Genomic DNA, 18,804 nt, shown 5'->3' with positions numbered 1-18,804 from the left:
AAAAATTGTGCAGCAATAGTGCTTTTCAAGGCAACAGAGTACATTTCACAGCACTGAGAGTGGTCTATAGAGAGGTTATTTCCCAAGCTTTTTGATTTTCCTCCTTTCAAAACCTTGGCTGTTCCACAGAATAGACTAAAGTGGTGGTGGCTTTGTGGAGTCTTTGCTGGAGGAAGAGTGAAAGATGTTTCGTTTCGGTGGCAGCCCCTGTGCAGCAGTCACTCTAGGTGCCGAGGGAGGACTGCACCTACAGCAGAGCTGAAGGAAGGCTGCACCAGACAATTTCTGTTTGCCTGGGCAGAGATTTACACACATCTACCGCAGGCAGCCTGTCTTTGTCAAGGAATTTTTCCTTTTTTTTACCATGGGTGGAAAGAGACAATGCCAATACTGGGTAAACAAGACAAGTGATCTGGCTTTTGACTACTCTGCATTACTTGATGTGGGACCACTTCTTAATGGCAACTGTTACAACATTGCTAACATTGACTAGAAGCCTAATTTGCATTATAAATATGTACAGATATAAATTAAATATTTATTGAAATATACAAATAAATAACTTAATTTGAAATAAAAAGCCTAAATGAACTTACTTTCGCTTCAAATTTGTTTCTGCTATTATTTATGGGAATTTGATGGTGTTTAGTCCGTAGTCGTACAGTACAGAATGTGCCCTCTAGTTAAAGAGTTAATAAGTGACCTAAACTAATATTAAAAAAAAATGTTTTTAATGAAAACCACACTGACTGTATCTGCACTCCTGTGGCACTTTGTACCAAGTACAGTCACAAGAAGCAAACAGCCTTTTCTCATGCTGAGCCCCATTTCTACACTGCTAAGATCAGTGGGATCCCTGGCCCTAGAATGCATCAGGGAATAGGACACAGCCCTGCCTCCTGCCAGCTGTCAGGACTTTTGATAGCTCTGTGCCTTCAAATCCCACAGGCTCCTGCAGACAGTCCTCTGGCAACCAGCTCAGCTGAGAATCCCAGTGTATCCTCCAGGAGTTGCACACACCCATTCCTAAAGGTAAGAGAGAATCTGCACCCTTGGCCATAAAGGAATGTGATCCTTGATAACTGCTGTCTTGCCAACTTCTGTGATTTTAATTGCAGTCTTAACTAATTATCAAGACTCCAGCCCTAACATCTGTGATTAAAATACTATTCGTATTTTGAGGTAATTTTTAAAACTAATTTTCTACTCCTCACAGTTGAGGAGGAAAAAAACCTTGAGAGTATGATTGAAAGCTCTCCAAAGGCTTAAAAAAACCCAAAAGATAAAAACTTAAAAGAAGCCATCTTATTATAAATTCTTCCCCCATTCCCCTTCTGATTTTTTTAAATCAATCTTGAGATTTTCAAGGGCTACAGTAGCAATTTACTGCATGTAATTTCTGGGGAATAACGTGGATGGAGACAAAGAAAAATAGATTTTTATAATTTTACAGACTAAAATGCAAGATGCTGTTTCCTAGTAAACAGAAATGGACTCCTGTTTGAGAAAATCCCCAATTATTTGTTCAACTGTTTATGAAAGAGTAAAAAATTGTCACCTTTTCAGTCCATCTTCCTCAAAAATAATAGCTGAGGTCTGAAAAGACAAAGGAAACTAAGTACAGCAGTGTTCTATACCTCAAGTTTAACAATATAGTATAAAAAACAAAACAAGACTGACTGCATAAGTTATTCTGAGTTGCCATTATCTGTTGAGGACTAATTTCAATTGTTTTCTTTTTCTTCTTCAAAATGTATAGAAAAGAAGCAGTATCTAAAAATACCTGTTTGCCTTTTTAAAAAAAAATCAGGAACAAGTCACAGTTCAAGAACATGACCTTTGAAAATGACTGGTGCTTCAGAACAGCAATAAAGAGAACATACAAAAATGCATCTGTCTCGAAGTTTGGCAGCTTTTTATCTCCCAATGACAAAAGCATCTGTCTAGAAGGTATCCAAAGAACAATTCCCCAATGAGTCGTTGTGGTCCCACGGAGGGCTGCAGCTCTGCAGAGCCCCTGGGCCCAGCAGGCACTGCTGCTTCTGTGAGCAGGTTTCTTCAGCTTTGTTTTGCCATGTGAGCAGCCGCCAGCACAGCCTGTGCTGAGGAGTTAGGCCTGCTCTGTGGCAGAGTTGGAAAGCAGTTTGAACCTCTAAGAGTCAAGATTTCACACCAGTCTTCAGCAGTGTTCTGGCCGTCTGATGCACTATAATCAACACTGCTGCTGCTTTGCTGGTTCAGCAAACTTTCAACTGTGACTTTATGCTCCTTTTTAATTCCTATGGTTGGGTTTTTTTGGTTTTCATTTTCTTTACCAGTGAAGTTGGAAACAAGGAGTTACAGCTAATAAAATGGGGCACACGTAGTTACACAGCAATACAGTAGAGGGAATACAGGCAAATTAGCGCCAAGCTACCATTAACTTAACAGAGTTACAAAACTTCTTATGTTTTATCACTTGATGTGACCTTTCAGGTGAGTCCTTTGCAGCCTATGTCTTGGTCTGTAGTAGGTAAGGCCTTTATGGAGAATGAGTGGCTTTGCTATGTTTATGTTCCATTTTTCATCTCCCATTCCTGGAAAGGGGGGAATAAAAAGACAAAGAAAATGTTAAAAGAAATTAGGATATTTCACTGGTGTCATCATATCTGCTAAGCCACAACTGGGGCCAATAACAGTTCTTTCATTAACTTTGCTGGGTTCATCCTACAAATTAGTTCGGGAAGTATGTTCTGACGGTCTTTGCACAGCATCCACCTTTCCACAACTATATACAGCAACCTATTTTCTAGTGCAGTGCAAATAAGCCATATTTGTATTCTGCAGAGGGGATTTCTGGAGCAATTCACACCTCACAGCTGGTGTAAAGCACTCAGCTCTCCCTGAGTGAGGAAGAGGCTGATTTAAGCACACAGAGCTCTGTAAATGACTTGTGTGAGACAGCAGGAAGCCCTCAATATCTCTCAGAGTTGACACCAAGTGATTGCTTTATTGCTCTTCAATTTTTTATTATTAGACTCATGGCAAACACATAATTCTGTGGCTAAAAAGAGCAACCTAGAGAGACTAACAGGCAGGGTTAAGAAAAATAAGTCAGTTTGCATTGCATTTGTTTCCCTTATAGACAATCCAAATTGAGTTACTTCCTGGCAAGTTAAAGAATTGTTTTGACTTTCTGTGCCTCAGTTTCCCTACCTGTTAGTTGAGGGCAACATCCACAGCAAAACGTGTAATCTGTAATGCTTTTGGTCAAAGGTCTCACAGTAGGGTATTGCCATTTCTTCTGCCACACAAGTGAAAATCATGATACTGCTACAGCTGAACACCCAGTTCAGTAAAACGTGGGGCTGTCAAATGACACCTACAGCATTTCTTAACAGTGCAGAGGAGCAGAAGGGCTGAAGCAGGATGGGCTCACCTTAGGACATCCCCACCGTACCACTGCCTGAATCACACCCCTACAGCCACCAGCAGCTACTGAAGATCCACAGAAGGTGGCCTCTGGCTCCAGCAATGCCCTTGGAGCAACCGCCCAGCTGCTCCTCGCCAGGCACTGGGGGCTGGACTCCTCTCTGGCCTATCCACTCTGCAGAGACGCTCTGCAGGCAGCCTGCTGACTTGGCTTCCAACCCGAATTCCTGAATTTAACACTCATTCCACAACATTTAAGAGCTCTGACTGAAATCCATTACTTATGCACGTAAATAGCTGTTTCTGCTGCTGAAAGCAGTAAGAGCATTAGTTTGGCTGAACAGCTGTATGACCATGGCACCTCTTCAGCTGCTGTAAAATAACAGCAAAGGTCACAGTTGATCCCTGCTTTAGCAATGTAAAAAAACAAAAGCAAAAGCAAACCCACACCAAAAAACAAAACAAAACAAAACAAAAAAAACAAACACCCCTTGGGTTTAAAGGTAGATGATAATTTACTTTGTTTCTAAACTTGTGTTTGTTTGGGTTTTTTTATTTAGATGGTTCTTTTACTAAAATTCAGTGCATTTTAAATATTCAGTTTTTCTCTTCAAATTATGGTAATTCTAAAGTTAAAACACAGTACTGGTAAAAATTAGATTACTTTAAAAGCTATTAAATGTATATTCTCTATGGATATGCTACCAAAGCTATAAAGGAAGTCCTTGGCTAAGCAACTGGGAGGAGAATTTTCTGAAGTGTTAAATCAGCCTTGAAAGCAGAAGCTTCTTTTGCAGGTGCAAAAGGAACTTTTTCTTTCTTTCCACTGCTCCTGCAGGTTCACACCAAGGAAAGAATGTCTAAGTCAACACTGACAGCCTGACTGGGAGTCGGAAAACTGGGACAGCTCCTTTTCTTCTCCAGTCCTTTATCACAAGGAGATTTAAGATGCTGACGTTCAACAGCCCACTAGATTCAAAAACAAATCAGAAATACTAATTTCAGTTTTCTTGCAGCACATAACAATCTGGTTTTAGAAACTAATTTTATATTTAAATGAATATGTGAAATGTTTAAATAATTGCTGTACAGCAAGGATATTTGAATCTTTTTACTTTGCTAGGACTACTGACGCAGAAGATTGTTTTCCGTATTTTAATTAGAGTCTCCATTTCTAGCCAAGTACAGATTGGACAAAATTGCAATTAAAATGCCTTCTGGCTTCTTAAAAACATGTATAATTACTTTCTAAAAAAAAAAATTTAAAGATACTCGCAAAAAGAAAAGTTACAAAATTCAAATGCATTTATGCATATATGTGTGCATGTATAGTGTATGTCCTGAACAGCCAATCCCCAAATTGCCGTTTTTATACTTAACACTAGATCTGTCTTGCTGCATGTCTCTGTATTCCTTCTACCATCAGTGCATGGGAGAGGAGAAAGCCTTTGGTGGCACAGGTCCTGGTGCTGCTGTCGCAGGTGTGTGAGGTGCCCTGCAGCACACGCACAGCGCTGCTGCCTGGCCAGTGAGCGTGGACATGACACGAGGCTGGCTGTGAACACAAGGCTGCCAGGTGACAGGCTCAGCATCCTCCGTGCAAGGAAAAGGGCAAGGAGGGAGGCATTCAGTGCATTCAGATACAGACCAGGGGAAAAAACCGTGTTCTGACATTTTGAACGTTCATACAAGCCCCTCACAGCATCGGGAGATGTGCCAGCTGCTGGAGATGCAAGCGCAAGCACAGCCGTGGGATCTGCTCCACTCCCACAAACTGCACTGACATCCATGCATGCAGAGCCAAGTTCTGCTCTGGGATACTCACGTGTGACGCCCTTTCCTGAGCCACATCTACAAGGCCTGGGCTCACTCGCAACTGCAAAAGGCCAAAAGAATTGAGAGCCAAATTCCTCCCCCGCACATGCACAGCGACCCCCCGAGCGTGGGGCGTGCTGCAGATGTGCACCTGATGGCAGCTGTGGCTGCCAATGGGCTGAGAACAGATTGGGTTGCACTATCTAATTCGGCAAAATTTCACTCTTAATATTTAGTGCATGAGGTTTTAGGGAAAAAGCTGTTAAAGCTGAATTGGATCCTTTGAGTTGTTTTTCCCAGCGTGGGAAAAATACGCTTAGTTGCTCCATATCCTTTTTGATTGGCCTAATCCTATATCCAAGATTCCTGTGCCAAAAAGCTTGACCAACTTATTGTGCCATCCAAAGCACACCGACACCAGACAACGCAGCAGGGTTTTTGCTGTATGGTATATGCTGACCATAAAAATGTACTGCAGCTGGAAGGTATCCTTTACACCAAAATTGTTTACGTTTTTATAATGCCCTGGTTTCTCCAGCTGTAACAATTAGATGGCTGGATTTAATGTGCCTGTCCAGCACAAAGCCATGCTCCCATCTGCAAGGACTGCTCTGGTGGACCACATTCCCTGAGTATTGCTGAGCTAACATCCACATCTAAGACAAAGTGTGCAGTTAGAGATGGTATCGTTATGGGACAAATTAGGGCATAATTGGAATATGCAGATAAGCTTTAGAGCACATAAATCCTTTTTCAGGTTTGAAACACAAGCTGCAAACTTCAAATTAGAACTGAAACCTGAGTGTAATTATGCTGAGTGTAATTATTCTTAGTTGGATTTAAATGAATCAGGCAAACTGGAAGGAAAAAGCAGTTGATGTCCCTTGAAAGGGGGTAGAAGAAGGGTGAGAAAGCTCTCACAAATGGTATAGCAGGAGAAGTAATTATATTATGATAATTTAATAATAAAATAAGTGTTTGAGATGCTGATTTTTCACTATCTACTTCATTTATGTTCCAGGCTTATGCTCAGACACTGGAAATGTATATGATCAATGAATACATGTAACAAAAATTACTTGAAGAAATCCCAGTACAAAAGACCTCAATGAAAAAAGGAAATAAACGTCAGGAACAAGTGTTTATGATTATTGCTGTTTATAATTACAACTAGCAGTGAACTACTAAATAAACAAAAGCTTGGGTCCAACACTATTACTGTCACCCTTGGTTATGTGTTGCCCACATGCTTATGTTGCCAGCAAATTTAGCCCAGAAGAATGGTCATACAAATCCCATTTAAACTAAACCACAAAAATTAGAAAATTGTAACAATGCAAGAGGACAGCGAATTTCAGCCTGGTGCTTGCAAGACAAAATAAAGTAATTCAACTTTTACTTTAAATGTACATTGAGTAGATACTTGCACAACACATTGTCATTAATTATAATGTACATCTACTCTGTTCTTGCAGGGGCTGGAAAAGATCAGATCCAGTCTTGTGCCATTTCTGATCATTGTAACAGTGCTCTTTTAATCACGTCTCTGCTACACAGAGTAGTGGACACAAGGACTGTCTACACCACAGACCATTTACTTTGCCAATTAAATCTATAAAGCAACAGAGAAAAACATGGAATCAGTAGAGTCAGATCTGTCTCCCAAGCTACTTACCAATTCTTCTGCAAAAGGCTCCCCAAATCAGCAGCATTTATGTAGTAATATGAATAATTTAGATACCCTCTTCTTAAGGCTAAATAAGACTTTGTAAGAAAATATAAAAAAAAGCCCAGAAAAATAACATTAGGACATCAGTTCTCTCACCTTTGCTTTTCGAAGGACATGGCCTCGACATGGTGAATTGTTTGATGAGGGAGGTCGCTTCAGAGCTGCTGCACTGTTCACAGGGATGGAGCATTCAGTATCACTGGTGTCACAGCTGGAGATGGGAGAGTTTTCCAAAGTTCGGTGCTTGAAAATTGGAGACTAATAAAGAGTGAAAAGCTATATTGAGTTTCCTTCAATTAATCATGTGCAATATTTTCTACTTTAGATTCAAAACAGCGGAATTCTTTTTTAAAAAATCCTGTATTCATAATAATTATGAATAAATGAAAAAGAGGTTAGAACAAAATAAAAAAAACCAAACAATGTGCATGTGTGTTCTGTGATGAAAACCAAAGTTGAACTATGGTTTTGATTAAACAACTTGAACTATGGTTCTGACTAAACAACTATGGATAATCCAGAGGAATTGATGTAGCCTTCTCTGATCTTTCTCTGATGGCCGCTTCAGACACAGATCTATAGCACCAAGCCAAGACTGCCAGGCTTCACCATGAAGGTGTGAGATGCAGCCCTTGCAAAGTGTTGACACTAAAGTGTGATAGAGGACCAGCACTAGCAGGTCTCCATCACTGCATGATGATTTGGTGCATTTAAATCTCCCTGGGCTGGAGCAATATCTCAGTTCCTGCACTTCTACAACCACTGAGGACAAGGTGTTGGCTGTTTCACGTTATCCTAACACATCTTGCCTGTGATTCCCAGGTCTACCTGCTCCCTGCTGCTGTAGGAAATGTAAATAACACAGAAAGGCATGTAATTCTGCTCTTATTTCTAGGGCCTAATAAACCATTATAAAACTCACAGTTGCTGGAACTGGGAAAGCTGAGCACTCTCAGCCCATGGTACTGGGATTTGCATGTTCAATGGCTTTGCATACCTGTGGACTTGATGTTCCTGATTTGGGTTCAATAGCCAAGCCCAGCGTGATGCCACCAGCCAAGGCTTTCTTAAGGCTCTCCTTCACCTCAGTCAGTTCTAGCTCCAGGTTTACACGCTCAGCCTCCTTCTGCTTGCACTCCTCTTCCAGCTTCTTCAACTTGTCTTCAAGAATCACTTGGGTCTTCCTGCCTGTCATCCACAGCAATTTTATTGCTTAAATTGACACTTAAAGAAATATTTTTTTCTAAACAGTAAGGAAACAAGGTCTCTACATGTCAATGACATGAAAAAAAAACTTAGGTACTTAACATAAAAGACTTTTTTCATGTAAAAAGTTTAGTAGCATAAATCAAATACTTTCTATCAAGTGGCATTCCTAGATACCCAGCCTGGTTTCACATCAGTTGTTGTTTTCTTTATTCTTCTATATCATGAAAATATAATTAGCTAGTTACAAAAAAATTATTCCCATGTTCTGCTTTTCTGAAGTTCTCACCAGCGTAATTCCTTAGGTATGTGTAGTCATACACATGCATATATAAAGTATGTATATACACTTACACATATGTATTTTTATCTTATATATTTTGTATCTATATAAAAAGCAAATATAGACATTGCAGAGTATTGCTCAGCAACGAAACCAAACCTTGCTTAGGGTGACATGCCTTCAGCACAGAACACAAAGCTGTTTGGATAATCAATGCTCAGGTGAGAATTCAGTACAAAAAAGCACCTCCTACCAGCATTGACTTCAATGGCAGCACGCAGATCTTTTCTTTCTTTCCGGAGCTGGGCCAGCCTATTCCTGAGGGCTTCTTTTTTCTTTAGCAGCTCCTCCTCTTTGCTTTGTAATCTCTTTGCATCTGCCTCCACACGATTCTTGCCGTATTTGTACTGCTCTGCATCTGCATGTATCACATTGTAGTTAATTAGGGTTTAAACAGTACAACTCTCAACTATTCCCTGAGACTAAACATGACATGGAGCATGTCATGGCTCCCCATGGCAGGGGCGTTGCAGCTAGATGATCTTCAAGGCTCCCTTCCAAACCAAACCATCCTATAATCCTATGGTTTGAGAAAAAGGTCTGGCATTCCTCTTCCATTGGCTCTTTCTCAAGGTCCATGATTTCTGCCAAGTTCCGCAGCATAGTTACCACAGTGATATGGGAGAGAGTTTGTTCCTTATATTTACGTGAGGAAAATGAGAAATACCAGTCACCTTATAGCACACTGGTTCTGGAAAATGGCCTTGCCTTTCTCTGTAGTTCAGAAGATGGAAAGGAGGCTCCTCTCTAGCTATGAACCCTTCGTTCCTAATTGGAAGGGTCAGAGGAAAAATCACCTGCTTGGCCTTTTGCCTGGCTTTCATTCCTACTTCAAGTGCACATCTTTTCTCACCTTACATAAGAGAATACAAAGATGTTCACACTTCTTTGATTCTTGAGAGCTTTCTTTTTCTTTTTTCATTTCCCATACATATGCTTTCATTTCATGGTTCACATATATTTGTGGTCTAATTCATATCACAGCCCCCTCTATACTTCTGCTCTAGTTGCAGACTCAAAGAAGATAGGTCAGGTAAGAGATCACTTTGTCTGTTACATATCTGAAAGCACACTCTAAGATACAAAATCATTCCTGACAAAGAGTTGTTAAGCCAATTTTAGTCACTTAGAAGCTACTTACTTTTGTCCTAAAGACTAACACAAATTTCTCTTGTTGCTATTAAATCCACGGCTTCTTAAATAAGACTTCATTAGTAAGTCCACTTTTGAGCACCACAGTGTTCTTATGTCTACACCAGCTCCGCATCCTCCTTTTCCAACAGGAAGATAGAATTCCTCTCTCCTCCAAATGAGGAAGCATTATCCTTCTTTTTTTTCCTGCTATCCTCATGACTTGGCAGCAGCCACAGGTCCACATTTTATCATTCTCCCATATGACACCCTTTCCTCGTGTTGGAGCTACCAAGATATCTCCTATTCAAAGCCTTGGCCTCTCCTCCTCGGCCTCTCAGCCACACAAAAACCACAGTGGTTCTTTACCTTGTCTGCTGAGACAAGAGGTCTTTTGGGCACTCTCCTGACTCCCCTCCAAGTGGAAAGCAGTGAGGACAGATACTTACTGGATGCAGTGCGCTTCACACAAGAAACTGTTTCAGATTTCTTCGGCTGGCTATTTAAAGTTCTTGCTTTTCCGGTGATCCCATTAGTAGTCATAGGAGGCTTCTTGCCTTTAAACTGTTTGAAAACAAAAGTACAAATGGGCTCCAGCTAGTCTCGTGCCACAGGCATTACTTTCACCCTTTCATCAAGGGCAGAGCTTGACAGAAAGCTGCTTGCTACATCAGAGAGCCTTAACAGAGCACATTGATTGAGCTGGAGACGACGCTTCCTCCAGAGACACCTCCGGGAGCTGCCTGCTCAGCAGGAGCTGTGCCAGCAATCACAGGATAACAAGGGGATGAACTCCCCGTTTCTGGTGGCATCATGGTTTCCAATGAGTTTAGAACCCCGGCATTTACAGTATTAAGAAAGCTATTGCAAGGCAGAAAATAAAAGTACCTTTAAAGTTTTTTTACAGTAAAGACTCTTGAAACACAAGTTTTTCGGAGTTAATTTCACACAGTAAAACCCACCAGGGTTTTAATCAACATTGTTTCTTATGTACTACAGGACCTTGCCATCCTTGTGGTGGATTTTTTAATTTTTTTTAAATAATGACTATTACATGTTCTTAAGTGCTGGGAGTTAACATATTGTTTTCCCCTTATACAACATGTAGCTACTACTGGAAAGCTTTTCTTACTTAAAAAACCCTCTCATAATGGCCAGACAGGCTCACAAGATTACCAGGAACAGAACATCTCATGTTCAAGGGGTTTCCATTTAGAGGGCTTATGGCAACAAAATGAACCGTGGGACAATAATCCTGTCCTGACTACTCATAGTGTTTCCATGGAGGATGCTCCAGACAAGCACAGGACATATGTGTGCTATGCTCTGCTCTCCTGCTTCCAAAAGTTTGTGAGGACTGAAATGGGACTGCACCAAGAAGCTTGCTGCTGCAGTAATTTTTTGCTCATGTTCATCCTCAATTCTACAACTGCACTGAGTTCTAATATTCCACTATTATGAAGTTTTTGTATAGGTTGAGTTAATACACAGTGTGACAAGTGCCTTATACAAAGGAAACATTTATCTTAACTGTTCCATGTCAGATTAGATTGAAAACCACCCATCACAGTGATATATTCACACTGTGATATATTGGTTTAAGCCAATGACCACCTTTCAGAGACCAGCTAAGAGCTCTGAGAAGGTTCTGGCACAGCTGCTCCCCTGCTGGGTTGTGCCCATCTGCTACAACACTGAGCTCACAGGACTTTCTCTGCTCTGTAGGTTCATGTTTGAGGTACAAAAGCCTGTAGCAACCCTCAGAAATCAGCAGAGATATAGGCTTATTATTTTTTTAGGGAGAAGAAAATAGGCAGTAATATAAAGATGGTATATATGAATATATACAACATAATTTACTAAATATACAACATCATTATGATATATATGCATATTCACAAAATATATAACCATAGTACACATGATATATAGATTAGTACAATTCTACGAGTGAAATTTACTGTCACAGTCAGGTCATAAGTCACCTATCTTTTCTGGGTTTTTTTCGAAGACATCTCTGCCTGAGGAGCCAGAAGGTAGCTAGACATGCATTCAGTCTAAGTGTGGAAAGTCACATTTATTTTTTTTCTTATTATTCACAATCTGTAAATCATCAAGAACATGTGGGCAAATAACCACAGTACTTCCACATTGGAATTTATAACTGCAAACCTGCTTCAATTGCAGTGGGCTTATAAACTTCAGGCCCTTCAGTGCTAACATTAAGAGACTCTAATAGCCCCTCCAGGTAACAACCAGATAAAAACCAGATAAACAGAACAGCCAACAAATAAAAAGCTTTGTTAAATATTAAATAGTACAGTACCTGCGAGCCAGATCCCCTCCCCACAGCAGAGGTATTAGTGACAGACTGAGCAGAAGACAGATTGGATGAGACAGGGTATTTGTAATGGTTAGAGGAGAGTTTGTCAGTAGATAACCTATTGGGTTTCCTGTCAGCTGGCGGATAGCGCGCAAAGATTTTTGGAGACGGCAAGTTATCGTACAGGCCTGCGTTATCATAAAGCATTTCTTCTCCAATGTTCCTGCTACGAGAAGAAGGAAAGCCATCTTCTGGTTCCCACTGCAACACACACACCTCAGCAGTTAGTGAACAATGCACCATGCAGAACCTCCTAACTGATATTAAAACATTAGTGATGCCTTGGACTCCAAAAATCCCTCAGTGAGGCAGTTAGCGAGCACACACTGCTTACACTTAAATTATTTAAAAGTGGGGGGAGGACACCAAGTGGAAAGCAAGCGTTGCATTCCATGGCTCACAGCCTCAGCCCTGAGCATGTTCCATAGTAAAAGCAAACCTATCACCCTCGCTGTTGCATGGACTGCACCTCCAGCTGGTACATGAGTTGTTAAAAGTAATACAGCCTAGCAGTTATCAGAAGCCAAGTTTTTTCCAGTTTGTTTTATTAATTTCTTCAGGCTACATGTCTTTCCCATGAATATCAGCTGTTGGTATGCTAGCACATTTTATTTGACAGAGATTTATTATTCTGAGCTACAAGAACTAAAATAGCACTTTTAAAGAAAAAAAATTAGAAAAATGGAAAGCTCAACATTAGCACTCCATTGATTCATCTGATTAACCTTAAAAGAAACCAACCTGACAGCTAAATATCCTTCCTTAACCCGTTCTGGCCATGGCAGTCCATTACTCAAACAAAGGCACGAGCACATCCGAGAACTACGCAGAGACAGCTCTCCACACAAGTGATCATGCATTGCTCCCAAGAAGCTGATTTCTAACAGCTTTTGGACATTACTGACATATTCGAGGACTGAATGTCCAGTCCATTTCACACTTTGAAACTCTTAATTTCTCTTGAGTTCACCCTTAGTGGGAACTTTATACTACAGCCCAAATTAGGAGCTGATATAGGCTGTAGCTCCCCCGTAAACCTTCCTGAGGATCCCATATTGCCATTGGATAGCATCCACTAGATGTTAAACTCCATTATGCATCTGCCAACGATCAGCTCTGCAACTTATGAAAATGGAAGTGACCACTGTGGTTCTCCTCTGGGATGAGCAGCACCTGCAGTCCTCAGGAACGCAGCCACAGGGACTGAGAAGTGTTTGGGTTTTGGGTTTTTTTCAACAGACATCAAAAAGTGCCTGGTGTAATTGAGTCCTTAATTTCGCTCTTTCCAGTGTGATCTAAAAAAATACCTCCTCTCAAGTGAGTATTGTATTCAAGGACTTGGCAACAAATCATCAACAGGCAACTGCTTTCTAAATGCACGTTGGCTCACATGCAGGTTAATGTAAACAATATGTCCCATGCCCTTATATTCTATGGGTGTGAGAGGAGTTTGCAACCCCCAATCAAAAAAACATGAGTTCATCTGGAAACTGCCCAGTGAGGATCTTTAGACAATATAATTTTCAGATGTCCATGCATTCAACACATGCAAGCCATTTGTGCTGTGCAAATCCCACTCTTACCGATCCATTTATGCAGGGAACATCATCGTAATGAAGTGCCATTCCACTTGGACAGGCGTAGCCGTTGGCAGTGCTTCCCCGGTACGGATTTGTCGATATAACCCGCCTGTTCATGAAACTGAATAATGCAGAGCACAAACAATAAAAAACAGCATTTAAGCCTGAGCCTAAATGGTGATTCAGTGGTATATTCCCCATTCCTGATTATGTAGCCTGGAAGCACAGAGAGCTTCTCACTCTCTGCAGGGCAGTTTTTCTTTCTTTGCTACTCACACATTGCCGCTACAGCCAATAACACAACATATGTTCCTGTTCTCCATTCTTACAGTGGGGATACGACTCTGTGAAGGCCAGGAGGGTAACAGCTGTAATTGCTCAGTGGCATGTTTACACAGGAACCTGCTGATCTCTGTTATACACCAGCCTGACAGGGGCCCAGAAACGTTCCCTTGTTGTCTGCACTGGAGAGAAGCAGGTGTTTCTGTGTGCGTGCAGGCTCAGGGGGATGCAAACGTAGGAAATGAGAGAACCAAGAATAAAATCCAGCAGAATTTTGAAAAATAAACCCCACATAATTTCAATGAAATCCAAGTTAACATATCTATCTAAATTTCCTTAATAATTACTTCCTCAAAACCTGAGAATTCTTCTCTTCTGAATCAGGACTTTTGGCAGGCTATGGCACTATGCTTCCCAAATCTCTCTGGGTAATTGTTCATGCAAATACTCTATATGCTCATTCGCACTCTGTTACACATGGTGGACTTGAGTCCTCTGGAAAATTCAAAAGAGATATACATATATTTAATATATTTTAGTTTCTTCCCCTTTATCCTGTCCCAGTCAACCCTGTTGCATGTTTTACTGGAATTCTGCAGAACATGTGTGAGATATCAAGAACTACATCAGGCTTGCAAAGATCTAACAATGCAGAAAATGGCAGAGTCCTGCCTGATAGCAATGATGACCCCAAGGGTGTTTTCCTTTGTAGCAAAGGCTGGAATTGAATAAGGTATAGAGCAAGATCCAAAATAATTCCATTCCTACAGTTTCAGGTGTACGCGAATGGGAAAACAATGTTTTCCATCCCAAACAATGGAACTATTCAGAGTCTGTGCTGACATTCATAAAATATGATAAAGCACTGCTAAAGCAGAGAGGGTCTTCTGTAGCGCTGGCAGGAGCTCAGGAATGCTGTGGTTTCAACTGCTGCTTTCTTTTGGCTTTGGAATAACACGGAGTCCATTGAATTTCCCATTCTGAGGGAGAACTGGGGCTCACCTGAGCCACGGGAAACATGGGCTCACAGGAGAGACAAACCTGCCCAGCTCAGTGTGAACCTTTTAGGGCAGTGTGGGGATGAAAATGCCATTAGACAGAAGCTTTTATTACTTCAAACAAACTAACAGCAAAAAGCCCAAGGAAAATTCCATGACAAAGATGTTTTTTAACTTTATCGTAACTAATACCTTGTTAGACATTATCAGAGGGCTCCATTTGTTTACTGTTCTTAAAGAAAAACATTACACAAGCGTTTCTGGTTGGTCTGAAGAACTGAGTTTGGAGTTATTGCTCAATTTCTTTCTAGTTAGAGGCTCCAATTACAGCAATACACAATAGCCATGTCTGAAAACTGGGATATTCATTAGTGGCATCTGATGCACCTGTAGTGACTATTTCCACCACTAAAGGAAGGCAAGATTTATCTCAGCAGTTGCACAATTCATAATCATTATTTCAACAATCCTCATTAATCATGTTTTCAGGTGCATCCATGCAAGTTAATTGTGTTCAGAAACTGCTAGAAGGAAAATGGAGCAACTTGCCTCAAAGTACATTTTCTTCAGCTTTTCCTCCATACTTAATGATTTAGATGAAGGAAATTGATGGGACTATTAATGAGGAGCCAATAGTTTTGCAAAGCATCAGTCTTAGTAAGTGAATAACCAATAATCTAAAGTGACTGAGCGATAAACTAAGCTTTAACTGTAACTGCATTTAATTTGGAATACTGATATTCATTCTATAAAGGGCAAATGTAGTAGTTCATTTACATTTAAGTATCATTGTAATTTCTCCTCATTTTTTAGCAGTAGCTGAAAATCAGCAGACAGCTACTCTATTGCTTATCAGCAAGCCCTCACATGCTCTTAAAGACACCCAATGAATTTTAATTAGTTCTTAACAGGGAAATTCTGCTATTTTACAAGTTGCTTGACACTCCTTTCTAACATGTGGTCTAGTTGCATATATTTTTTCACTTGGCTCCAATGAGTACCACATTTGTGCAGAAAAGGAAACCCATGCAGAATTCACGGGGAAAAGGCTACCATTCTATTTCTCTTAAATGTGGTTATTGCTAGATGCTGACTGAAGCAAAAATACATGTCAATACAGGATAAACTTTTTGAGCCCTATTTACTTCTAGTGCTAAGTGCATTTTAATTCTATCAAAATTATTTGATTTTCACAAAACTGGGCTTATGTTAATACTGAGTCACTTTGATTTCTATTGGAAGTCATTCAAACTGGACTCTGATTGAAGCTGGGCATTTTCCCTTGTTAGCTTCTCTTGGCAACTTGCTTATGGCAATAGGATCTGCTTTTGGAAAAACCCAGAACTTTTTTCCTTTTTTTTTTACCCCCTTCATTTTCTATCTGCTTAAAATCAAGATGGGCAGATGGGGTGTGACTCCCTAATGCATTAAGTCACACAAATTCCAAATTAGTCTAGGGAGTGTCATCTTGCAGAGGGATGAGGGATGATGCCTTTGCCAGCTGTCTTCTCAGGCCACCCACTTTCTGACCACAGGGAGCAGCTGTAACAGGGCATCCCCCTGTCCCCACTGTTTCTTCACTCCCATTTCTAAAAACCTCGTCTAGCCAAGGAAAAATGATGGTCTTTCCCCACCAAAGACTGCTTTAGTGCCTCCAATGATTTGAACATGTAAATCACTGTATATGCTAAGCATGCATTAATCCCTTTAACACAGGATCAGTAATGGTTGTACTGATCTGCAATTTAAAGAGTTTCCATGCTGCACCCTTTAGACACTTTCCCAATTTCCACCTCTTATATTAAACCCCAGAAATTAATTGAACTGGGGTGAGTTTGATGAAGTTTTTAATTAATCAGAAAGAACTTGAGAAGGAAACACTGATTATGTGACTATCCAAGATTTAAATTTGCTATATAGACTGTGAGTGTGCAGCATATATTGATCAATAATATGCTGTGTATTTCCCTATATATACAGCAAATACAGCCAATAAATGTGAATTATGTAGCTTCATATTTTGGAATATTTGTTCTCTTCCAGGAATAGCTTTAAGACTTTAGGCAAAATAAGAGATTAAAATATATCATTTGATAAGGGGACTTATTGAAAAAATTTAGTCAAGATTTGAGTAAAGTTGCATAGTGCCTTGCATCTTTTCCAGAACTTAGCAGGATTCCAACACCAATAATTATAAACACATCTAACACGCTGCAGTGCTGAAACACTTCAGGAGCTCAGTATCTGGCAAAGGGGAGGTGGATTTTGATAAGCTGTGTTGGCAGTGGAGTTAACACATGGATATGAATTCCCAGAGCACTGGGAACAGCCGGGTAGCCGAGCAGCTCTCACCAGAAGGTTTGTTTCGCAGCCTGGATGACGCTTGCCGTCATTTCCACATCAATGTAGTCGTAGTGCAGAGCTCCAGGGTCTGTTGAAGACCCTGTTTCTGCCAGCAGAATTCCTATCCATCTGCCCATGTCTTCGGAGGAGGAGGCCTGTGAGGAGAGGGCAAGAACGTAGGTCAGGTCTTTGCTCTGCCACTGGGCTGAGCATTATTGCAAAATGTGCATTCTTCTTGGTTGACAAATTGCTACCACATTGTATGAGAGGCTCTGGTTTCACTCTGCTGAACTCTTAAAAACCCCAGGATTTCATATTAAATCTGCTTTGCTAGAAGGAGGGCACTTTAAGTAAGCTATGTGCTCATCAGTTATGATGTAATACAAAGTGGGAAATCCACTAAAAAGGAGAAAAAAAAATCTTTTAAGGCCAGTGGATTTAGATTCAAGTAATGCTTATTTTAGACTTCAGAATATTGAAAGCTTTAACATAATTATTTTCCTATGTTAGGCTGGGGGATTTTTAGATAACATGACTCTGGAGAAGAAAGTGTTGCTATTAAACAGAAACAAGAGGAAAGAGGGAACAAGATAGTAAAGAGATTTTAACATTACTTTTTGAAAGATTTTGCTACATTTGTCTAGATGATGGCACTCATCTTCCTCATAACACAAGTAAAAGCATTAATACTATTAAAATAATTGAAGCTTTTCCATATTTTGCCTCAAGTCACCAATTCAAAAGTTAAATAGTAGCAAAACAAATATTGGATAGAAACAGCAGGAGAAAAGCACAAACTTGTCTTTAACAAATTTAGTGGTTTCTAAATTTTTTATTTTTATGTATTTCATTGCTTTTCCCCACCCTTTGAGCTGTTTTCTATATTTTCAAGTTCTCTGAACTGCTCTCTGATAACAGGCCTGGTTGCAAGGACAGGAGACACCACCTGTAGTCAAAAATCCAGAGTAGTCAAAGTGACTCTTTTGCCCCTGAAGGCAAAAGGTTGCCTCCTGCTATTATACTTGGCTTCAGGTGTCTTCTCATTTCAGGTTTAGAAGATGATGAATAAAGCCCCTACAGAAAGCCTGACCCACCTAACACACACAAAGGTGTGTGCACATGAGGAGAGTTAACAGACACACCAGGTTGCTGGCACGCTGCATTTTCTTAAATGCTCAACTGCATTAATACAGACACAGGCTGAGAAAAAGGAGTTCCTATAAAAAGCAGACAAATGAAACTTAGGAGCTCCCATCAACAGTGATCCATTATGTAATTATTGCTAAGTTATTTACCCAAAGTAATTATATCCCTGATACAAAAGTGTGTCTAGAGAAGGAGCAGGGATATTTTAGTACCAGGTCAAGGGGAGGTCAGTGCAGAGAAAAGTATTTTACTGAGAAGCTTTCTGAACTATATTTAATCTCAGTTCTTTCTTTTTCTACACCACTTACTATTTCTTTTCTCCTTCCAATATTTATCATTCAGCTCTGCAATAATACTATTCCAAAGGTGTTTTTTTTTTGAATGAACAGACACAGGTTGTATGGAAGTGCTTCTCTAATCCACCTTGTGGGAGTTCC

The 18,804-nt window shown here is 40.3% G+C and overlaps 1 protein-coding gene across 4 annotated transcripts in view; it reads right to left on the bottom strand.

The window, feature by feature from the left end:
• Positions 1–1,196: 1,196 nt before the first annotated feature.
• AFAP1 (actin filament associated protein 1) overlaps positions 1,197–18,804 on the bottom strand; it is a 110,338-nt gene continuing 92,730 nt past the window's right edge. Inside the window, exons 11-19 of one of the 4 annotated variants that reach the window (XM_066317220.1) lie at positions 17,231–17,376; positions 13,602–13,719; positions 11,962–12,219; positions 10,085–10,199; positions 8,698–8,862; positions 7,953–8,143; positions 7,052–7,213; positions 5,237–5,287; positions 1,197–2,576 (exon numbers count right to left, since the gene is read on the bottom strand). In XM_066317220.1, the coding sequence (XP_066173317.1) occupies positions 2,550–2,576; positions 5,237–5,287; positions 7,052–7,213; positions 7,953–8,143; positions 8,698–8,862; positions 10,085–10,199; positions 11,962–12,219; positions 13,602–13,719; positions 17,231–17,376 (1,233 nt within the window). In that variant the 3' untranslated portion in view covers positions 1,197–2,549. The remainder of the gene's footprint in view (positions 2,577–5,236; positions 5,288–7,051; positions 7,214–7,952; positions 8,144–8,697; positions 8,863–10,084; positions 10,200–11,961; positions 12,220–13,601; positions 13,720–17,230; positions 17,377–18,804) is intronic. The other 3 variants (XM_066317221.1, XM_066317222.1, XM_066317223.1) reach the window with 3 other exon arrangements.

Source organism: Sylvia atricapilla, chromosome 4 (assembly GCF_009819655.1).
Source record: "Sylvia atricapilla isolate bSylAtr1 chromosome 4, bSylAtr1.pri, whole genome shotgun sequence".
NCBI classification, from domain to species: Eukaryota; Metazoa; Chordata; class Aves; order Passeriformes; family Sylviidae; genus Sylvia; species Sylvia atricapilla.
The sequence above is the reverse complement of the archived record's forward strand: the minus strand, read 5'-3'. Positions and strand labels throughout refer to the sequence as shown.